Source organism: Mugil cephalus, chromosome 8 (assembly GCF_022458985.1).
Source record: "Mugil cephalus isolate CIBA_MC_2020 chromosome 8, CIBA_Mcephalus_1.1, whole genome shotgun sequence".
Lineage (NCBI taxonomy): Eukaryota > Metazoa > Chordata > Actinopteri > Mugiliformes > Mugilidae > Mugil > Mugil cephalus.
The window spans coordinates 19,472,239-19,495,992 of record NC_061777.1 but is presented as its reverse complement, the minus strand read 5'-3'; the positions used below and the strand labels follow the sequence as shown (position 1 = coordinate 19,495,992).

General features: G+C 45.5%; 1 protein-coding gene across 3 annotated transcripts in view; it reads right to left on the bottom strand.

The window, feature by feature from the left end:
- Positions 1-1,275: 1,275 nt before the first annotated feature.
- lmx1bb (LIM homeobox transcription factor 1, beta b) overlaps positions 1,276-23,754 on the bottom strand; it is a 44,998-nt gene continuing 22,519 nt past the window's right edge. For all 3 annotated transcript variants that reach the window (XM_047593136.1, XM_047593135.1, XM_047593133.1), the window contains 6 exons: positions 7,520-7,752; positions 5,505-5,680; positions 4,909-4,986; positions 4,466-4,532; positions 3,690-3,851; positions 1,276-2,507 (listed from right to left, as the gene is read on the bottom strand). In XM_047593136.1, coding sequence (XP_047449092.1) covers positions 2,350-2,507; positions 3,690-3,851; positions 4,466-4,532; positions 4,909-4,986; positions 5,505-5,680; positions 7,520-7,752 — 874 coding nt within the window. In that variant the 3' untranslated portion in view covers positions 1,276-2,349. The remainder of the gene's footprint in view (positions 2,508-3,689; positions 3,852-4,465; positions 4,533-4,908; positions 4,987-5,504; positions 5,681-7,519; positions 7,753-23,754) is intronic.

Below are 23,754 nucleotides of genomic sequence, written 5' to 3'. Positions count from 1 at the left end.
GGAGAAACACGGAACATCGAATGCGTTGTTTATCTGTGTGGTCACGTGACTGTGATTCACGCAGACAGTGGGTGGAAGCTTGCCTGGCCACATTGAAGAGCTGTCAGAGAGATGAAGGAGCACCCAGATGGTACTTCCAAGCAACCGCCCGACAAGCCCTAAGGTTATAGGTGGGGTTTGCTCTTGCGTCGTGCAGCTGTATTGGTATGTCACCTGAACTCTTCTCCAACCTCACCCAGTCTGCTTGTAGGCGTTTCTGCCTCTGTGTTCTCAATCTCATGCTATGTTAACAACAAATAGATGTAATAAAAGAATACGCTGTAAACGCCGACTATAAAACCCAGAGCCAAACTAACGCCCCTGTAGGGCCGACCTAATATCAGTGTTGTGTATGTAAAACAGAAAGAAAGAAAATAAGCCATAGCAACCTTTGTGGAGAGTTTGGCGTTTGGCCATCACCGTCTTGGCTGACTGAGAAAACAGGGAATTGCGCGTCAATTATTTCAAATCTGTCAATCAAACCAGTGATCAAGCATAATATTATGACCACCTTCCTATTATTGTGCAGGTCTCCCTTGTTCTCATCAGGGTGTCCTGTGGTGCCTGGCAATAGGAGTTAGTTTGTGGAGGCGCTTTGGAGTTTTTTGGGGGGTGAATTTGGAGGCCAGGTCAACACCTTGTGCTGCTGTTCATGTTTATTCTAGTTGTTCCTAAACTGTTTTTGTGTGTCTGTGTCAGGCTGCGTCCTGCTGGGGATGGCTGCTGCCATCAAGGAGTGTCGTTGTCATGGGGTGGGTGGTACATGTCGAAGCAACATCCACATGAGTGCCAGGTCCAAACGTTTCCCAGCAGAACATTGTCACAGAATTGTCACAAGATGGTCAAATGAATTAAGAAAATTAATTTGCGGAGTTTTCATTTATAAGAATTCTTTTGGAGTTGATTGTGGCGCCTAGTGACCATCGGCGGTGCTGCACTTTTAAATGGCCGCGCACACAAGGAGACAGATCCTGGAATGTGGACGCCTCTGGTGATGTGACACGACTGAGGCGAGAACCAACGGGAACGGGAAAGTCAGGGGATCACCAGAGTTGTCAGGATTCATCTTCTTAGAGCCACGAATGCCTGCACCAAAATTTATGAGAATCGATTCAACAACCTATGTCAATGAATAGACTCACACCGATGCTGGTCGCACGGTTAAAGATATGTGCGACATTTGAATAGGACGGTTCAGTGGAGCTGGTAATATGGGAGTTGGAGTGTTACCATGTGAACGGTCACTGATGCTATTTATTTAATGTTATCAGGAGAAAGACACTGTTTATTCATCAAACCAGTCAACTTTGGTCAATTAGCAACTTTAACATTTTGAGAATGCACATAGGACAATGACAACAAAAGGCTTATGGTCTGTACGAAATAAATAGCAACTTTGCTCATTTACAGCTTGGCTGAAGGAAACAGCAAAACAAAAGGGTTAATCTTCATATTTTTTTTTAAAAAAAAGGTATACAGATGAGTTGTGACACTCATGAACTCACTAATTGCTCAACAAAAAAAAATGCTCTCCTTTTTAAATAAAGCTTTTCAGTTTTAATATGTACCTTCAAGAGCCTGTTATAGTTAAATAAATAGAATGCTTTCCATTTTTAACATGCACATCCAATTTGCCTGGGGAAAGTATTTACACTTCACTGATCCTACCTGTCGAACAAATTCTCCACTTTTCGATCTCCTCTAAACAATTCTGTGTTTTCACAAACTCTCATACATACACAAATGTACAGTCACTCTTGCAGACATGCTGCACCTATTTACTATTAACACGATATCTAAACCTATGGAAAGTGATCAAAATGCTAACGGAGGACATGGAAATCCATGTAGTGTGATGAAGAAACAGTCCAAACACCACATCTTAACCATGAGGGGCTTACAAAAAAAAAAAAAATAGGTTTTAGTTTACAACTGATCATGCACTGTATAAATTCACGGTGTTATTTGGTTTTAAAGTGTGTAATCAGTGGCATCGATATCTACTTGTTTTGTGTGAACAAACAAAAGAGTAATATCTCTTGTGACAAATAAGCAATCCTACCAAATAATCTCTAACAATATTTAAGTCTTTTTTTTTTTCCCCAGGAATCTTCACTGTCCTACAACAAGTGGTTTTACTATTGAGTGAGCTTCCGCACACAACCAGGAGCTACTGCAATGGAGGCGCTTCTTCTGTCGCGTCCGCGTTCGTGTAGAAACTCCTGGCCGCCGTGCTTTCGGTTGAGATGGGCAGTTTATTCTGTGCTGATGTTTTTCCTTTTTTTTTCCTTTCCCCCGGTTCCTCTCTTTTCATGACGCAAAATAAGAGTTCTGCATGGAGTAGAGGCGGTCGATGGGGTTCCCCACGCGGGCCTGCATGGAGTTGACTTCCGAGGAGGCCATGAAGCAGTCGCTGAGGCTGGTTAGAGACGTGTCGCTGTCTATGTCATGGAATGCGGAATCATTACCTGCGGAGAGACGATACGGAGATAGCCGTCAGGATTCAGCGGCAGAGGTGTCATTCAAAAAATAAAAAAATAATAATAATAAAAAGAAAAAAAAAAACAACGATGCCAAACTCTGACACTGAAATGAACGCAGTCTCGAATCTGAGATTTATAGCAGCGTTGGGAAATTATAATTACTAATAGTCACTTTGAGAAATTGCTGTTGTGTGTCATCACAATTGTGAGAACTGTTTTGTTAGATATCATCAAAGCTCACTTTTTGCTGCCCTCGCTGGGACAATTGCGGTCTATGAGGAAGCATGTAAACAAGGGGCATCCTCCTAAAAGATCTGGTTAATAGCAACTGTTTACGCCTTTCATAAAACCTCAACATGTTATTTCTCTGGAGGGAATAGTTAACTTTATTACACTCTGGATCTTAATGATAGTGTTGCACAAAATGGGGACAGTGTTTTGAGACGTATCTTTTAATGCCTTGCCAATATTGTTCTTTTCCCCAAACCAAAGGAGAGTGATGAGACTGGGGATTTGGGTTCTTACTACCGAGAAGAACTAAATGGAGGCAAATTATAAGGAAGTTATGAACTTCAGGAAATGGTCCCTCAGGGACGTGTTGAGGACATCACTCAGATATGTGTTATTCCAGTTACATCCTGTGGACTAACACTTGATCGACTGATTTCTCCCCCTTCCCCGTTCGCATTTTAATTCTTTCCTGTATCAAACCAAAAAATCGGAGACTTGTTGTTTTCCCCGCCCTGATTCATTAGCTCACGCAGTCTTCAATCAAAGTTAGGACTGCACTTGATCTCGAGCTGTCCGCGCAGACCACATGTTTTCACCAGCATTTGGAAACACCATCAGTAACGGGGCATGTCTCAGAACTGGGGGCGAGGAGTTAAAACCATATTAAACACGTTTAAAAAAAAACACACTTCAAACCCACCAGCTTATGAGAACACTTGTGTTATCTTGTGTGGGAGGAGAAGCTGATGGTTCGTTTCTGTGAGCGGGTTAAACCAGGGGGCTGTGGCCTGAGCACATGTCTCACACCGGGGAGCTATGAGGTTGATCAAGGGACAGGCATGTGTGCGTTCTGTGTGCGGCAGAGCGGTGTTTCTGGGGAACACTGAGTGCGTGTACGTGTGTGTGTGTGTGTGGTGGGAGATGGTGGATGCTCACCATATGGGTTCATATGGTCCCCGGGCATCTGTGGGGGGGTGAGCCCCTGTTGGAACGGGTCTGTGCTGTAACCATTCTGATCCATGGCGACCAGCTGCTGCTGTGGCGGAGCCAGTGGTGTGAAGGAGTTCATCATCCCCTCCATCCGATTAGACATCACCTCTGGAAGTTCAACCAAAGCAGACAGGAAGAGCTGTTACAGATAAGTCCGCAAAGTGTGAAATGTAGACGCTATGATGATGAGAGTATGTGTCCATTTGTGGTGGCATTAGCCAACCTGAGACTTGAAAAAATGTACACCGATGAAGAACAGAAGTAACAACCGCTGTAACCTCCACATACCTAGCTACCTTCCCCGCTTCTGTCAGCATTTCCATGGAAACCTACAGTAGTTCTACCCGTGGCTTCCCCCACAATTCCCTTTCCAAACACGGCTCTTGGCTAACTGACGGGCGCGGGAGGACACAAAGCTCCCCCCAACCCACACTTCCCTTTGGAGTGGTTTTTGCGAAATGATCTCCGCCATTCATTCAAGCTGGCGTCCAAGCGCGTTTTTTTTTCCCCCGACGTCCTTTTGAAGTGTTCTTGTTTACACTGCAGCATATTTGTAATCCATTATGCGGCGTAATTACTGAATACACATTTGATTACACCGCAGCATAACTCCGCAAAGGAAAAGCTCCCATTTTCGGACTCAGATTCAGAAGTCATGACGTGCTGGCATACCTTGCAGTTGCACTGAAAAGATACGGAAAGACATAAAGGCCGTGTCTCACCTTGGCCAAGTCTCTGAGAATTCTGTTGTTCTTGTTGTTGCTGCTGTCTTCTTGCCAACTTCTTCATCTGAAACGAAGGAGTCAAAGTTGTGAGGAACTCCCAAAACTAACATGCTCTCTTTAATTTAAAAAGGATGCTCCTCGCCGTTCACCCCTGAGTGAACTGCGTAAAAATCTGTGTCCGAGTGCACTCCATTGTCAAGTATCAAAGGTTTTCACAAGATAATAATCAGAAAAGAGGAGGGCGTAGACATTTAATGCAAGAGTGAGCTAGATTTGTAACTCCTTTTTTTATTTTTTCTGCATTTGTAGGAATGCAGCGATAAGTGTAACACACAGTTTTGGTGATTTATTAACTAGACTAAGATGGAAGAAGGCTGTTTTTTTTTTGTTTTTTTTTTTGAGGGGACTAAAACTGTGATTCTGGCGTTGGCAGCTCTCACCTTAGCTCTCTGGTTCTGAAACCAAACCTGGACCACCCGAACAGACAGCCCCGTCTCTGCGGCCAGCGTCTCCCTCACCTGAAAACATCCAGAAGTAATATTTTCAGAATCGCACGCGAAAACAACAACAACAACAGCAAAAAAACCTTCACAACACCCTGAAATACTTTTCCTCTTTAATACGTGCGCCGCATTTCCCAACGGGCCCGTTGCCTTTTTGATTTGCTTTGATTTCAGTGAACGCTGAACGAATGCAGCGGTCTTTTTGGACTTATTGCCTCTTCAAAGCCTTGGAGCCGGTGCAGAGCCTGTTTAAGGGCCCCGGCTATGGAGGCAGTTCTCCGATCTCAGTGTGACATTTGGTGCAGACGGACCGCGTTACACCAGCCTGCCTCAGCTAACACAGAACAGAGCGCTGCTCGCCACTTCAAAGCTGGCCTCTGAGGTGGGGGAGATTTTTTTTAATTTGAGAATTTTATTTGTCAAACTACTGTAGGGCTCGTGGTCGGCATCTAAACCTCGGTTACCCCAAACACAAACCATACAGCATTGAAAAGAAAATACTTTCTCATAGCAGATTTGAGGCTTTGTCTCACCTTTCTGCAGGGCTTTGAGGACACCTCAAAGGAGGCCTTGAAGGCCCGTCTCTGCTGAGTGGTCAGGATGGTCCGTGGTCTTTTGGGCCTCCTCGGATCTTTCCCGTCGTCCCCCTTCCCCTGGCTCCCTATGCCTTTCTCTGGCTTGATGTCCAGCTCCTCGTCGTCACTTTTCTCTGCAGAAACAGACATTATCCGTGTCATCGGCGCGAGCGTGAACTGACTACACCCTTTTAGCCGGTGACAGGCCACTGATAAATATATTTTCATTCCTCCCGGTTCCGGGAGATTCACACAGCACAAGTGCCTAATCAAAGGAGACACATGTGTTTTTGATACTTTATTATCAATTTATTAGAAAAGGAAAAAGACCACATGTACGAGCCGACTTACAGAAGTCTGCGGAGAGCACAGTGAAATATGCACATTTGTCACAGAATCGGACACGTGTCACTGGTAACTTATTGCTCTCAGCTTTGTCTGATTTACACTAAATCAATCTCTGATAAGAATACTACATCAAGTGAAACATGAAAAAGGCAACACTAGTACATATGTGGAAACACATCTCCTGGGACGCAGTGAAGAAAGAAAAAAAAACAGTTTTGTTTTAAACCTTAAAATAGTGGCAGCATCTATATGGGTTGCTAAACTTTTACTGTTAACAGCAGGATATTGCAGCACGGGGCAGTAAAAGTGGTGTCATTTTTAATGCTCGTATCATACGACACGCAATTAAAACTAAATGAAATCCCAGATATATTTACAGGTTTATTATTTTAGATTTAGATTCACAAATGAAAATGCAGATGTTCAATAGTATCCCAGAAGAGTAACCCCCAGAAAAAAACAGCGGAAAACAAAGTGAAACTTGCTTGAAGTTCATCAGCTAAGGGAAGATTAATTGATAATAATCTAGTTTCACTTTTAAAAAGTGAAATCAGGGACGACTAAATACGATGTGACAATAAAAGCAGTGGTTTAACATCCGCAGAGGCCCATGTAAAAATAACACGAAAAATAAAAACATCAGTTATCATTCCATGTAAACCCGCACAAACAAGCGTTTCCAAATCAGAACCAGCGGTGGCGCTATCAAATCCTAATGATTTCGGGTTGTGGCGGTTGAAACGAGAGACACGCGCGATGGCTCGGTGTCTCTTATCATCTGGTTCTGATACGCATGTACAGGTCTGTGCCGAAAAGCGCTCATTTCGCCCGCCACATGCCGAGGTTAACCTCGACTTTTTCTCCATCTTGAAATTCGGAGGGCGCGTTTGTGGGGGAAAAAAATTAATAAATAAAAAAATAAGGAGGGCCGCGTGGTGCACTGGGACGCTGGCGGACGAGGACGATGCCGAGCAAATATTCCCACAAGTTGACAAAAGTTGACACAGGCGCAGATGTATTTGACAAATTCCTCGCTTTTGTGCATGTTTAAATGCGAGCCAGATGGTAGTGAACAGCGAGGCTTGGCGAGATGCCTCATTGTGTGTGGAGGCTATAGGCGAGGAGCACTAGGGCTGATAAGAGTGGAGGCGCAGGCTTTTCTGCAGAAAGGCCCCAAATCCCTCCGTCACTCACCATGATACAGTAATTTAATTCTTTCCAGCACCAGAGCCTGCCCACGCACAGAGAGCCATTAATACAGGGTGGCTTGGCTTCGTCCTGTTTCCACTTCCTACTGTATCATAAACCTATGCTCCCTGCTTGACTGAATGCTACAAAGTCATCAACTGAAAAGCCGCAGATGGAGCAGCGATAGAAGTTCAAACTGCGCACGAGGTCTCGGACGTCTCGGCAAATGATCTGGCAACGAGAGCTGTTTTTCCTTTTAGTATTAATCATTTAGCGCCTAAACCGGTGAGATTCAGTTTCGGGTCATCGCCGAGGACGTCTGCGTTGGCTACCGCTGTGATGGAACAGCGCGTACAGAATACAACACCCCCGTGCCATGTGATGATAGCACGGCGGCGCGAATCTCACTCCCGTGTGAGAGGGTGCAGAGGGCTCACCTGAGTCTGAGTCATCGGGGCTGACCGAGCTGAGTAAGTCCTTCTCCCGCTCGTAGTCAATCTTGCAGAGCAGCTGGCCCTCCTTCAGGACAAACTCGTCGCCCTTCCTCAGCTGGCGGTCGCACACGCAGCAGCAGAAGCAGTTGAGGTGGTAGACGCACTCCAGGGCGCGCATCACGAACTCCGTGGGGGCGATTTTCTCCATGCAGCCGCTGCACTTGGTTGCAAACAACCTACCGAAAAAACAGAAAGGGGGATGGTGTCAGTGAAAGAAGAAACAGAACATTCGTTCTCACATTGCTGCTGTTAAACTATATTTTAGCATTCATCTGTGACAAAATTGTCACCCCATGTTTTGCCCATTAATGACTTTTGACTTGTTGATCCTGTGGAAAGCCAAAGAGGTGACCCCTTTGGCAGCAGCTCATCCGTTCAATTGTCTAATGTGGGCCCAGCCTTGCATTATTCAGAGCGAGCTCAGTCACCCAAATCCCCTTCTTTAAAAAAAAAAAAAAAAAAAGGCATCAAGGATCATGTTCTAGTGCAGCAAACAGATTCATCACCGTAAACCCTGATGATCCCAATCAAGTCCCTCTCTGCAATTTACGCATTTCTTTCATATCCACCCCACTCTGTATGCATCAGATAACATATCAGAGCCCGTGATTCATCCCCGGCTACCGGAGCTGCCCTCCACTCGGTTCATATCTCATCTTACAGTCTAATATCATGCCTCCGTGGCACGACACCACCTCTATCACCATTTCCTAGACAACACCTCCATCTTCTTTTATATCCTTTCAGGAAGATGTTTGCATGGCTTTATTGGTGACTGAGTGGCATTTAATTCGTGCTCTGTTGTTCAGAAGAAGCCACATGAAAATGGAGCAAGAAGGCAGCGAGTGCGGTTGATCTTGTCCAGCCGTAAAGCTGGATTTATTAGCGGCCTCTTTGTTTGCCCTGGTCTGGAAGACAGCTGGCAACCGCCTATCTATTTGTGGTGAACATCTATTTCATTGTGCAAGGCAGGGAGGCAGCGAGAGGAGCAATTGACATCATCTGCCGGTTCGGGACAGGGATGAGCGATAGTGATGAATATAATGTGTAAATATGAGAGGAGGGAAACCAAAGGACGGTTTTGTTATGGTAATGCTGTTATAGGTACTGATTGAGTGCTGATACGGTGTGTGCGCATGTGTTCACACATTCAAGCACAGCTGCAGGCACACACTGGAAACAAGTGCGGCGTCTGTTGCCGTCTCTGCAACTTTCCAAAATGATCGGCCAGGCTCCCGCTCATCAGGTCAGAATCAGGAGAGCGGCAATGATGTCGTTTTTAATTAACCACAACAATTAATGGGCTGTTTTACTGGTTTCTAGATATCCATCCATTAGGCTGAAAACTACCACCAGCGCCTGTCAGCAAAAGACAGACCTTCGCTGTATTTTCTTTTGAAGCATCGCAAATACAACAGAGATGTCAGAACTGGCACTCTCAGGGTTCATAAAATCCTTTAATCTTTCATTTATTACAATAAGTTAAGAAGATTATTATTCAACTATGGAAAAACCTCAAGGATAATCCCCTGAAAAAGAAATGCTGGCATGTTTCTCAAACAAGCAGGGTTCTTGTTTAAATGACCTGCCAACCTGGATCTGTCTTCTAAACAAATCAGCAACTTTGGACACGGAAAAACAAAAGAGAAGAGCAACACTTTTAAATAAAATAAAATAAAAAAAAAAAAAAAAAACGAGAGAGATATCTCTTTATATCGACTACATTCCCGCAAAACAAAAAGTGAATATTCGGGGACTTGTTTCCAGTTTTTAGAGGGATTAGTGTGTTACACGCTGGGATCGGAGGCAAAGAGGTGATGAATCTGTCAAGACAAGTTCCCAGCTCGAACTCTCATGTTTGGCTAATGATTGCCGGCTTAGGCTGAGAAAGAGAGCGAAAAAGGTTGAGGAAATGACTTGTTAGCGCGTTTTTGATACGTCCAGGACTCGGCATTCACCTACGACCGCTCTCTCAAATCTTCTCATCTAGATGAAAACATTCTCATTCAGCCCTCTTTCCTTTCTTCTTTCTCCTCGCCGAGTCTAATCTTGTAAGCCATTATTTTTCTATTTCCCCTCTCTGTCACTTTGCATTATTTTTGCTGCTGTAATTCCTATTCGTCCCTTCTGGAATCTTCCTGTCCTGCTTTGTCCTCGGGTCTAATCCGGACTTTCTGCCTGTTTTCAGTCCCCGGTCCCCATTCTCCGCGGGGTTCAGATGGAATAGCCATGCATGACGCCCCTTCTATGGCAACCACACCTCCACAGGAAGGCAACGCCGACTTTTCGGATGGGCAGAGAAGGCCTTTGAGGAGCTGGCAGCAGAAGTAAATCCTTCTCTAAGGAACAAGGAGAATTAGCAGGGAGCAGTGGACTAGGGATTTAACCCTACCCCTCTCCTTTGAAAGGCACAGTCAGTCCCACTCCTGCGGCTAGCCACAATCAAACAGAGGAGGAGTGGGGAGGTGGCAGCGGGGAGAGGAGAACACAAACTCCCTGAATGACACAAGCAGTGGATTGTGGAGGAGCCTAATCCCACTTTAATACCTTTCCAAGTTCAGCTGCTAAAGAATGCTCTTTAAAACAACACCACTGTGTGAGCAGTGAAGGTTGACCAGGGGGAGGCACGCCATTCAACCTCCCCAACATTACCTGATTAGTGGTTTGAGGACCAGGCCGCTGGGCCGGCATGCCGACAGGAGGCAGACTGGAAGATGTAAATGATGATTTTATATATAGAAAAACGCATCAACAGGAGGTGATGACATTAGCCGGGGAACAGACTGGACAGCTCTCCGTCTACTGGGATATTAAAGATATCAAGGAAGATGTAGGTGTCACCGGAATCAGACTTCAAGTGATTTAGGTGATCATTTACCACTTTCTCCTGCTATTTGATCCCGGTGACCCACCACACTAAGACTTGTATCCACCGCAAATCCACTTTCTGGACGTTCAGTTGCTTTGGTAACACGACTCCCGGTGTTGCAGAGGCGAGCTAGTCCGCGTATAAAAGCCGGCACAAAGAGGACCACCAGCACGACCACCGGCTCCGGCTTTTTTCCTCCTCCCACACCTGAGCGCACAGATCAAGTGGTGAGACCCTCCTGTGTGGATCAATGGCTGCATCTCAAGCAGAGAGAGCTGTCAATATTTACCCAGGCCTCCCCACAACGGGTCTCATAAATGAAAGGAGGAGGGAAAAAAAGAGTCCATCTCAGCACATACCTCTCTCCCAGAGGAATCATTACGTCCCTCTTTTTAATCCTGTGTCCACATACCTGTAATCCCTTGTCTGTTCTTTTTTACATTATCTATGGTCGTCTCTCCCTCCCCGTGACAGATTATCACACTGCCGAGGCTTGTAATGCTACAAGCAAATGAAAAAGTAGAGGCAGCTACAAAAAAGAAAAAAAAAAATAGAGCATTATGAGGAAGACAAAAGCCAACGGGGACCATGGGTTGTTTTGTCTGATGAACACTTTAGCCGAGCAAAGTGCAGCTGAGAGACACCGGTCTCACCGCTGCTCTTCTTCTCCCCTCCCTTTTTTGCAGGCACTTTGGAGAACTATGCACTCTCCCTTTGAACAGATTATGGGCAACTTAAAGTGTGACAACATCTTAAGCTCTCACCACATGTTGCCAATGATTTCCCTTCCACAGACACTGCATTTAATGCTTCTGCCGCAGTGATAAGCATCAGGAGGACTGGGCAGGATAAAAAAGAACCCAGAAGAATACTGGAGAGAGGAGAGAGGGGGGTGTAAGGGAGGGGAGGGTATGGCGCTGCTTATGGCGCTCGATAATCATGCTACATTTAGCAACACGTGCACCGGTCTCACCTACTCCCCGTTTGCTATTGAACGACATGCGGAAAAAATACCATAACAATTTAGGGGAGAATAGCCGGGGCTATTATGTCACCGCATCCCTTCAAAGACAGAGGGGCTGAGGATTATCCAGGCAGCAGCTGTAAGCTATTACTTTGAAGATGTTTGGGCAGGAAACCTGTGGCCGTGCCAATCATGTCGAGGTGAGAGAAGAAGGCCGCGAGGCAGGTCAGACAGGGGCCTCCGGAGAGGATCGAGGGAATCGGTCAAACATCTGATTTAGCAGCTTCATCTCAAGACGGCTGAACACAGCTGACCTGGTTATTTTAGGGGTTCTCTCCCTTCAAAGTTGAATAATCTAATTTTGGAGGATACGATCGTTCACATTCTTGCAGACGATTGCATGAAAATAATTAATAATATTATCACTTATCTCAGCTAAATATGTGGCTAACATATAATAAAAGCTTGAAACCAGGGAGCTGTGTTAAAAAAAAAAGAGCATATTTTGGGAAAATACACTTCTTGGCAAAGCAGGCTTGTTAGCTGCCTTAGCTTAGCTTAGCACAAATTCTGAAAATATGGAAACATGTCCTGGGGTTGTTTCCTAAGGAAGACTAGACCTATCAGAAACTTTATAGTTCACAAATGAACACCCTATATGTGGAATATTATGGGATTTTAATAGTTTAATAGCAGTTGAGCTAAGCTAACTAGCTGCCCTATTTAGCAAACAGATACACAAATTGTATTGATAATATCCCACTAAAGAAATAAACGTATATTTCTCAGAAAATATTTTTTCAGGTGGAGTCTTGCTCCGAATGTCATCTGGAAAGACAGCAAACGGCTCTGTCACAGCAGAGCTCTCCAGAACTCTTGAGCTCCTCTCGAGACACGCCTTGCTAATGTGAAAACGTCTTTTTAGCAACAGGATCAGGCGCTTCGGCGACAGAGGAAAACATTCGATCCCCACGTGTTTCCCTGAACGCGGATGGACGGCGGCGAACCTCCTCAACTTGGTGACGTGAATTGCTTTGTTATGTGCAGCGCCGTTGTCCTCAGCATGCAGCAGATGCTATAGATGTTGACCGCACTGGGGTAAAAATAGCGACCTTAATTCGGCTAATGCAAGCGTCTGATTGCTTGCAGAGGGACTCGAGATTCCGAAAAGGCACTTTAGTGCAACGTGTCCGTGTGCGCAAATAAAAGCAGCTGAAGTGCAATCAGTCCGTGAAGAGGGAAGTTGGAGCTAACTTTCAGCTTGTGTGAGTGGTGAAGTTCAAAAGACTAGTAGTGATGATGCTGTCTGCATAAATGATCTCAGTAGCTGACCTTGTTTCATAGTATCAGCATTTCTCTTTGGAGCACAGATTCATGGAGAGTAATGAAGCCAAATAAAAAGTGCCATCCTTCTGCTCCCAAGGGCCAGCTCCAGTCAGTTCTAAAAGCTGCTTAATCACCATCCCGTGCTTACTACATTAGCATAATAATGGCCTTTAAATTGAGGCTCTTTGTTTTTTAATTAAACTCCCAGCAGGTAAAAGTAAAACACATTAACGGGAGATGTGTACACCACTAATGGCCCAAAGGTGCCTTCTTCATCACGCAGCTCTGGCCACAGGGTTCTGCTTGTTCCCCGCACTGAAGAGCAGCGCCGGCTGCCTGCGAGCTCGCAAGGGAGGAATGAGACAAGCTGATTGCACTTGGCATAGCAGAGATAATCGCAGAGACGTGTTCGATGTTGGGGAGAGCACGCACACGCACCTGCCCTACATCTCGGAGGGAACGCACTTAGTGAAAGCTGCTGAACAGAGCCACACTGAATCCGCAAAAAAAAAAAAGGCGCTGGTTACAGTTAGTCTGGAGTGAAAGTGTTTCCAGAATCATCCATCCCACATGTCCGCTATTGTGAATATAAATACGGCCACTTTATTTCTATGGCAGCGTGAGCTCCTATGTGCAGGAATGCGCGGCTCCTCAGACGGGTCCCCGGCCAGACGGACATCCCCAGCCGTATCGGTGCAGAATGCTACGCTGCACAGCTGCAAAAAGAAATCCTAAGCCGTGTCGTTATTCAAATGATCTCACTGCGGCAGCTCTGTTTCACAGATTACTCGAAACCTAAAAAAAGATGGGGTTCGGACGTGACGTGGCGAAAACATGAGAATTCCATCCATTATTATTATTCCATTATTCGGAAACACGATATACAGGGCTACACACAGTACTGTCAATACTGCGTGTCCATGCAAAGCTCCGAGAGCGACAGCGGAATGCAGAGAATTGTCTTGCAGCATCAAGCGACGCGTCTCCCTCACACGTATCTGCTAATGAGCCGCTATAGGAAAACAGCAAGGAAATAATCCCTCCCAGCCACACAGGTAGAACAAAGCTCATGCAGTGAAAAGGACAGTGTATTGGGGCTGCAGAGGAGGCTAAGCACACATTTAAAATACAAGAGTAAGCAGGCGGGCACACATGATGTTGTTTGGACAGCTGGTGTTCCTGAGTATGTAAAATGAGTGCAACATCGCATTTAGGCTCAGTTTTTGGAGCTCAGAGCAAACAACATGGTCACACACTCCCAGCATCAGAAATGAAGAAATAATGATGGTAAAAAAAAAAAAAAATTAGTTTGTTTTCATTTTCCTGCCTTTTTTATTTTTTTTTACCTGCTTTCAAAGCAGTTTTGATTCTTAACCAAATAAATGAAAAGGGCAACGAATTACGAGGTTGTTATTTATGAAGTGGCCCGCTCCGCCTTTTGTCGTGTAAGCAAAGCCGTTTGGAAAAGGCCATCACTGCTGGAGATGTGACATGTTTACGACACAAGGACGAGGAAAGGGGTTCAGAATGGCTCCCATTAAAACGCGAGTAAAATAATATAATATCGGCTTTTTTTTGTTGCCCTTCCAAGCTAATCCAAATGAGCCGAAATTGAAAAGCCGTAAGGAGTAATTGATGCTTCTGAAAGAGCTGGCAGAGCCGAGAGGAGCTAGAATAAGTGTAATAGCTATCACATGTTACAGAACCACAGTGTGCCTGTCTCTAACCTACCAGAGATGCGCAATTATTGTCTTCAATGAGAGATTCACGCAAGTCATAATGCTAATACAACTTCTGCGGCGATGAAAACCGTCATGATCTCGTGTCCAGTCAAATAACATTAAATTCTCAGGGACTGGATTAAATCAGGGGGAGAGAGGCATCATCCAGCTGAGATACTTTCTTTATTGCAGGAAAATAAATCGACTCATCTTTCAGATTCGGCGCCGGAATGGTTAAAAAACAACATTTGGATTGGAGGGCTTTATAATTACTATTGACCCAGAGGTTCTGGGTCTAAGAAATAAAACAAACAGTAATATGAGGTGTTCTAAAGCACAAGTCTGCAAATATGCAAAGACAGGGTCTGGTGGAGAGCATCACGCTTTGGCTTCTTTTCTCCGCTCCTAATCTGTGGGCCTACACAATATTAAGACGGCTTTGGAGCCACTTGTGACCCAGCTGTGCACTAATGAAAAATTCCACAGCTCTGTGCAGGGGCCAATGGAGCTTGACCCCTTTCCACCCTGAACCAAGCAATGTCCATCTTGAGGAGTTTACCAGGGCTGAAAGATACTGGATTAATAGGCAGAAAAGGAGAAAGAGACACAATCTGGGAAAGTCTGAAAAAAAAAAAAAAAAACCCTTGTGTGTTTCCTCTTCTTCTCTTCCTCCGAGCTTTTCCACACCGGAGTGAAGTAAAGTGTTTGCCCAGGTTTTAATGGGCAGAGATGATGTGGAGATCATTGTGACGGAGGCTGGTTGTATGAGGGGGGATCTGTTTACTTAACAGAGATTCCGTCTAAGCCCAAAATTAGTTTGGAGGGAGAGAATGTGAGGCAACCAGGAATTAGTCGTTGTTCACAAGATCCGGATTCATGTGCCTGTGATCCCGCTGCCTTTGATTCTCTGCGTCTCCACCAAGACGAAAGTCAGCGAAAGGGAAGCAGATATCACATGAAACACAGTCTGCTGACAGCAGAGGTACATCCAGTGAGAGCAAAGCGCAGCATGTTAACTACTCAGGAAGGTCAATAAGCACCAAGAGCTTTTATAAGGATGTATATGTTTGAGTCTGCTGTGTCCTTCGTTATCTTTCCCCCCTCTTTTTTTCTTGGCATTTATTTATCCAAACTTAAACATAATTTAAAGAACACCCAGCTCAGCCTCCCACTCATCTCCGTCGGTTGCTAACGTTCAGATGCATAACCGCGCAGATAACATCTCGGAAAAAAGCCAAGAAATGCAGAGGAAAATAGACAAAAAAAAATATGACTTGATGAGTGCACGAAAGGGATAGATGGGAAAAAAGAAATGTGCATCACACCGCCTTTCCCACGACAAACGAATGTCACTAGATTACAACAGTTTTTTTCCCTAGTATTATGTTTTTTTTTAAAAAAAAGGCATCAGGTATTTTATTTTATAAAATTTGTTATAATTGAGATGGAAATCAATACGTCTCCACCTCACCTGTGTCCTTTTAAATTCTCATTACCATGATGTTATGATAATAATCTGCCTCTCCATGATCATCCAAATCACTGATGCTCTCACCTACTTTAAAAGAGAAGTCTGCTGTTCCATAGGCTACGTAGCTAAATATGGTGCAGGGGTGGAAGGAAAGCAGGGCTGAGAGAAAATGAAATAGAGAAAGCAAATGAAAAATAAACACTGTTATTGAAAGACAGGATGCTTTAAGACCCGGGGGCCAGGGATTAACATTCAGATTAGCATTCAAATAATATATTTGAATTTCTGATCAGCAATCCCCTTCAAAGAGCTAAATCCCAAGATTAGCAGGTGTTATGCTAAAAAGCTGTGTTTTTTTGTCGGGAACGTAGCTACACTAGCCAAACAAATATGTCTTTGAGTGTGAAGAGCTGGCATGGATGTATGGTGGTAACCATGGCAACTGACTGGTAGTTAGGAGCCTTGGAGAGGGGTGCAGTGTTGGAATGTGTCAAACAGACAGAGGGGCGCACATACACCGCAGAGCAAACCAAAAACCTGCTGCTTCACTAAAGACCGTCAGCTACATTATTGAGACCACCTACAATTTCCAGGGAGCTTTGGGAGCGGAGGGAAAGAAAGGTCCCTTTGCATCATCATTAGTTTTTCCTTTTCAGTTGGTTTGACTTGAGAGTGCCCGGCCCGGCCGAGGAAGTCAGATTATGAATTTATAACAGACGTCTTGGTCGACCACGTGATGATTAATTTAAAAAATAAATAAATAAATGAATAAAATGCTACCCTTTTTGTATCACACGGTTCATGTTCAGGACCTAATGAAACGTGTTTTAAAATATAAACATGCAGCACAATTAAACTGACTGCAACTGACTTGTGAGTGGAGCTATTAAGATTTACCATATATGCATCGGCATTGAGTAATATTCATTTAATGAAAGTGTGCGTGGCTTTATGTTATTCAATCCACGCACAAAAATGGTGTATTTGCATATTCACATATATTCACCAATGCAATCACTGCTGTTACAGAAATATAGAAAAATACATTTTTAGAGATAATTAGGTACATTGTGTATATATACATTTCAATACATTCAAAGATTAAAGGTTTAAAAACAAATGTAATACGTGTGAGACATAAAGTGCGGGGTGTGTGTGTGCTACAGAAGTAAAAAGATATAGGTTAATAATAACTATTATAATAATAAAAGTTAATGGAAGAATACCCTTTAATTATGAAGTGTTTTCAGTGATGTGACAATGTTTATGTTGCGGCATTTACAATTTTAAGATTTTATTTCAAATACAATCAGCCAAATCATCGCGGCAATGCACACTTCTGATGCGATAAATGTGGCTTCCATACATATGGTCATATACAACCCTAGTGACTGTTGTGCTGTGTTAATCCACCTACAGAATGGACCTAAAAGAACAATAAATGAATTGTCTGTACCTGCCGTAACCTGCATTGTGTACGTGCGTGATTCATGTCGAAATGGGGGGAAATTCTCTCTCCATCGTAGCAGCTAATGTTACTGTGAAACTATTCTGTTCATGTCTTAAAGTATTCAAGCGTGCATTTTGCCCCAGGAGGTCTGGCAGATGAGTTGCCTGATGCCCTCCCTGCTCTTTCTTTCTTTCTGGCTGCCTTTTCCCCCGTCTTTCACACACACGCCGACAAACACGCACCACGCATTTCTCTGTCATGTGGTTGGTGGAGTGTAAAATCTCATCTCTCCAGCTGGGAGAGAACAGGTTCGACAAAATTCCCTTTTCTCCACGTGAAGCCTCTAAGGCACAGAATGGAATGGTTGAAGCATGGCACGGCACGTCTGGTCTCTCCACAAACCAACTGACAGAGTATCTGCATGGCCCTGCGGCGCTTACCTCGAGTCAACTCAGTGGCCTTGCCGCAGCCCTTTAGTGACTGCATTATGACCCCTAACAGAGCACTGACACGGTTTATTTTCCCTTTCCTTTGGCTCTGGACTCAATAAATTGAAGCTGTGCTGTAGTGAAGACCACAGAGACGTAGCTGCCCTCAACTGGGATGATTCATACATATAAGGCCTGGTTAAACAGCCTGATATGAATTCTCAAGAGGATATGACGGGCAGCAGCTGTAGTTCTGCGCATTTGGCTGTGAACAAGGCCAATCTCACTGGTGCCTCGTCCTCTCATTGTGCGCGTGATTCGTCCGATATGGATCCTTATTTGTCTTCAGATGTGATGACAATGCGTCCCGCCACAGTGACACCCGTGGTCAGCCCTCTCAGCAAGGAAAAAGGTTTGTATTCACCCGCCGATTTTACACTCTCTTTAGGTCCGGGAGTGTCTTTGTGTGCCGGGGAGCAGCCCATTCTCTGTGGCTGTCTGAAAAAAGCAGCTGTTTCTATAACGCTGTGGCAGCACTTTATGTCGCAGAATGATAAATGAAGGGGAAGAGGCAGAGCTGAGGTGCAGCTGAAGCGCAAGCGCGCGCGCGCACACACGCAGAGACAAAAGCATAGGAGGGTCGGCGCGCTAACGCGGGCAGGATCTCGACGCCTCTCCCTTTCAGACCTCTCGCTTGCTTACACACACACGCTCTCGCTCTCTGCAGGTTAGACTCCTGGAGCTCACCCATAGCCAGAGGTTATGAGAGCGTGTTGGAGCAGGGGGGAGGGGGGGGGAAGGGGGTGGAGGGGGCTTAACAGACTGACACGTCCCACCAGTCCCCGTGCAGACCCGGGGGAATGAGAGGTCGCGGTCGCCGTCCCACCGGGACCTGTCGCTCCTCTGTCCTCGGGGCAGTCATCTTCCTTTCCACCACCAACCTAATGACAGAGCCTCAAGGCCTCATCACTCCACCTCCGCCTCCCCCCCCCCCACTCCTGCTCCACACTTCTCTCTCCCCGTTGTCCTACCCAGGTGCCTGTCACAGGGGTGTCTGCTCTGCGACTGGTGTAGCTGTCCACATAAAGGACCTCCCTCCGCCCCCCCACCGTGCCTCCTCCCCATGGCCCCGGGCTCAGCCTTTCATTTTGAAGTGGCGCGGGCCAGCTCTGCACCAGCCTGGGCCCTCAGCCTGCAGCCTGCTCCATTGTTTGGCCTCAGAGAAAGACTATTATTTCAACTCAATTTACTGTGAGTAAACACTGAGTGATAAGGCCCCCTGTCCTATCCCTCACACACACAAGCGCTCCTCTGATCCCTCCCTCCCTGACCGTGGGCTGTAATATACGCCACCAACAAATCACGGCTCTCAGCCCATTGCCATCACTGGCTTTAGAATGGAGCTTACTAATTCACTTTCCAACACAGATCAGAGGACAGGCCTCATGTGTTTCAGAATATGGCTTCGCCACTGAGCAGCATTTAAAGGGCTTGTGGCCCTATGGTGGCCTGTTATAAATTTTAAGCAACAGCATTCTCAAACGCTCACGGTACCATTCACATGCTAAATCCGCTCTAATCAGATGTAAATATGCGAGGACGTCTACTGTGAAACACTGCTGCCACAGTTTATTAAAAACTGGAATTTTAATCATTTTTGGCATCAGTAATATCAAAGCCATATGATGAATGGCTCATCTGCTTCGATAGATCAGTTGCGCTTAGAATAATCGTGATGGTAGCTTTTTGTGTTGCCTAGACAATGGGCGCGGGGTGACTCGCAGCTGCAGGAATGACACACCAGGGCGAAAGAGTCTGCAGCCAGAGCAGGGGCACACGATTCAACGTGGAGCTCCTCGCAGATAAATGTGACGCTAGAGTGATTTTTCAGTCTGGAGTGGCTCCTTTGCTTCATAAGAGAAAAAAAAAAAAAAAAGAAACCCTACAAAGAGCCCTGTTTGCTCTGTTCCTCATTGTTTCCCCACAAAAAAGCCCTCGGTCCCTCTTCTGTGTGAGGAACTGTACTATGTCTTAATTATACGGAATTATCAGCCAGCTTTAAATAGCAGTCGTTTGCACTGTCTCCGCCTTATGTGGCTAATATAATTATTCGGGGTCTACTTTATCTTAGGCAGAAAGAGGCTGACACAGTAGCACAAACTAATGCGATAAAAGCTTAGCATATCACGGCTTGATTCAAGGATTTTAAAGGTAACTGTTTATGACAAGGTAATAATGCCTCATGCAAAAGGCTGGCCTGTAAATTGGTTAGTTAGGCCATGATGGATGAGGGGGAGCCTAACCTTATTTCCAATAGAGCCTCTTGATTTCTAGAGCTGAGGATAATGAATTTGATTTAATTAGACCATCCCTCATCTAATTAAGAGTGGGAGAAATCTGACCCTGTGTGTAGTCTTAAAGCAGACACTACCTTGAACCATATGGACATATCTGAGCAGAAACTGCAAATTAACCACTGTGACGGAAAAAGGGTGCCTCTTTAAAGAGCCGTCCCTTTAGCCGCGAATCCCATTTATCTGCGGCGCCTTTTCATGAAATAAGTAAACTTAATCAATTAGAAAAAATGATTATTGTGTGAAATAAAAACAAACTACCGGCCCATTAAGAATGGAGTTGAGATGATGGGAATAGGGATCAAGCTACAGCTATAAAGGTCCAATTAAAGTAGTGATTCATCATCAGATTATTAATGAAGCTTGTGAGGGTCCTCTGCAGTATTGGTAATGGGCTGGTTGGCCTATCTCCCCCTAAACCCTGTGGGTAGACCTGCTCCTTACACTGCCAAGGTAATCTCTTTAAAGGCCAAGGAGATCCAGCCCACCAGGCCCCCAAAGGCACCCTTGCGTTTCTCCCAGCGCCTGCTATAATCTGCGCTTCACCTCGCAGGCTTGACAACTCTCATTATGTCTCCAACTTTTCTAGGCTTCACCTCGGAGAAAGAAACTCTCTCAGCTTGATCATTCTGACAGCCCAGGGTGTTGTATTTGTCATCCTCTGACTAACTGGAAGTGCTTGCAAGAGCAGGGGATCCGAGGAGAAAATGATGTAAAGGCTGCCCGGTCCAGAGCCGGATATCCAAAGCCAGTTCTGGTTTGCTTCAGGGTCTGACGATGTCGAGGTGTGGGGAGTTAGAATATCTCAAATCAGCCATTATCGCTGCATACGCCGGAAAGCCTGATAATACATATCACTGGCAGTCCGTCTCTTAGTGCCCCTTGTAAGCTCAAGAACTCACAATACGCAGCACCATGGATGCTTAGGTAGCCACCACACTGCAGATCCAATTACCTGTAATACGCACTTCAGTTTATCTCACTCCCAGTCATTATCTAAATTGCCGACATATTATTAGGGTACCTGCTTGAGAAGTGTGTGTTTCTCTTTGTCTCCTAATAGGGCCCAAAGGGAGGGTTGTTTTGTGCGTTACCCTCTGTAGGCTGCAAAGGAATGGGCTTTATAACCGTTTTCCAAAACATAGGCATGCGGGAAGCACAGAACACTTCACCATTATGCACCAAACACAAACGTTATCTGTCATGACACGGTGAGGGGTAGAATCAGGAGATTAATTACGTGATTGCAGAGGAAGGAGCCCGGCCCTCAGTCAGAGCGGTCCCTCATTACATTACCTCATCCTCCAGAGGGGCCCGGTTGACTTTAAAGGCGCACGGCTCCTCGGCAGATTGAGGACCGTGACAACTATTAACAGCTGATGTTGCGCGGCCTGAGTCGCGGTGGTGCTCCGGTGTAATTCCAAATCACAGAGGTTAATAACACGCTTTAACGGCCATATTCTGAATTCTCCATTTCATGTTAACTACCTAGACGTTTTTTAGTGAAAACCAGACCCCAAGTTTGAAAAAGCAAATCTCTTGAAAGCCACGGGTAATCGCGGTGAATTTTATTTGAAATGAAACTGCTTTTAAAAGCAATTTCGTTGCGTGTGAGTGCACTGTTTGGTCTGCCAAGCCTCCACTCCAAATCATTAATAAAATAATACTGTCAAAGCTGCAATAACGTGACTACTGTGGCGTAGGATCTACAGTTCGTGGAGAGACTCTGCCTCTATCGTCGTCGCCCTGTTCCGTTCGCTCCGTTGGCACTTATTTAATGAGCAGTCCGGCGCTGAGGCCGTCACGAAAGGCCATCCGCGCCGCGCGTCATTCAAATCACGTCCGCGCGAGTGAGACGTACTCCTGACACTGGCCGCTCCTCGGAGGGCCACATATGCAATTGCAGAATAGCTGCGGCTGAATATGTCTCATCCATAGGGACGCTCACAAGCAATAACACGCCATATGAGAGACAGACAGCTAGATTGAATAGAGAGACAGCTAGACAGGCAGAGATCAAGTCCAATCCCGCTCCCGTCATCTGGCTGCGCGTTCACAGGTCAGGCTTAGTTAATCTAATTCCTGGGCTTTCCCACAAAAAGCCAAGTGCCACTCAGGAGAAGTGGCAGGGAGAGCGAGAGTGAAAGAGAGGGGCTGGGAAGTGGACGTGGAGAGGACTGGTGGTGGTGGTGGAGGTGGTGGGCTTGAATAATTATGAATCAGGGAGCTTAACCTTCTGGGGAGTTAATTTGAAGAGCACTGGGGATAGGGGAGTGGGACTCTTTATTTCCCTGGGGTGCCCCTAATGCCATTGTGAGGGAATGGAGAGATCAGGACACGCAGCAATATCGTGTCTGTTAGCCACCATATGACGAGCTGACCCCAGAGCGGCGCTCACAATCACACCTGCCGTCATCAGGGCTAATTTGTTAAACATATCAATAGAGCTCTGCTGGCCTTTTCTCTGCCACATCAGACCATTGATTCTGCCGCGGCGGTGAGTGACAACACACCGACCCCTTGACTTCACCCCCCTCCTCCTGCCACCCAGCAGACATATTAAATCACTTACAATCTCTGCCCTGTACTTTTTTGGTTTTCTTTTATTGGCGCAAGAATTCTACTGAAAAAAAAAAGAAAAAGAAAAAAAAAGCTGGATGATTAAAGTGCAAACACTTAAATCAATTTAATGTCTGCTGGCAACAGTTACCAAACAATTTGCAACTATGTTACACCTACCGCTTTCATCCATAACTTTTTATTTTTGTCTCTACCAGCCGGCCCCACATGCACAATAAGCAGGAGGTGACACAAACCGAAGGACGAGGGGATAAAAAAAAAAAAAAAAAGAGGAGATAGAGACACAAACTGGGGGTTAGATAAATCACAGCGTGAAGAAATGATACTTTGCAGCTCTTGGCTCTGTGAGGGCCTTGAGCTGGAATTCTTTTATTTGAAGTGGGGGGCCTTTGTTCCAGGCTCTCACCGGGAGAGTCTTCTGTCATGTTTGCAAGCGAGGAGGCTGAGAGATTGGCTGGCTAGCTTCTGGCTGGCTAGCTGGCAGAAAGAGCCTGTTGTGTGGCTATGGCAGCGGCAGCGGCAGCAGCAGCAGCGGCAGCAGCCTATGGCAGCACAGACCTCGACATCTGGATCCTGTTTGCTGAGAGCACACTCAGACAGGCCCGACTCTGCCAAGGGGAATCTCAGGCCTTTGATTTCTACTCCCATGGCCCGCTCTAATTGTCATCCCTCATTATTTAGTCAAAGGTGGAGGGATGAATCATAAACTATTACAGAGAAATGACATTCTCTTCTCCGAGAGAAATCCTCCTCTGCCTCGCTCCCCGTCTCATCTCCGCTGATAAGGACAATGAATTTTCATACACGGCTGGAGTACAAACATCTCTCATGTCATTAAGATTTGGCCGAGAGGGCCTGCGTTCTTCTGAAACCACAAGTGATGCAAGACGGGAAGGGCAAAAGTTGCAGCAGATTTGACGACAGTCCTCAGACGGAGAGGGGGGGGGGTCTCTCTGCCGTCAGGAGCTTCTTTACAAAATAAAAGCCCGTTTATAATGGGCATTAACAGTAGCGA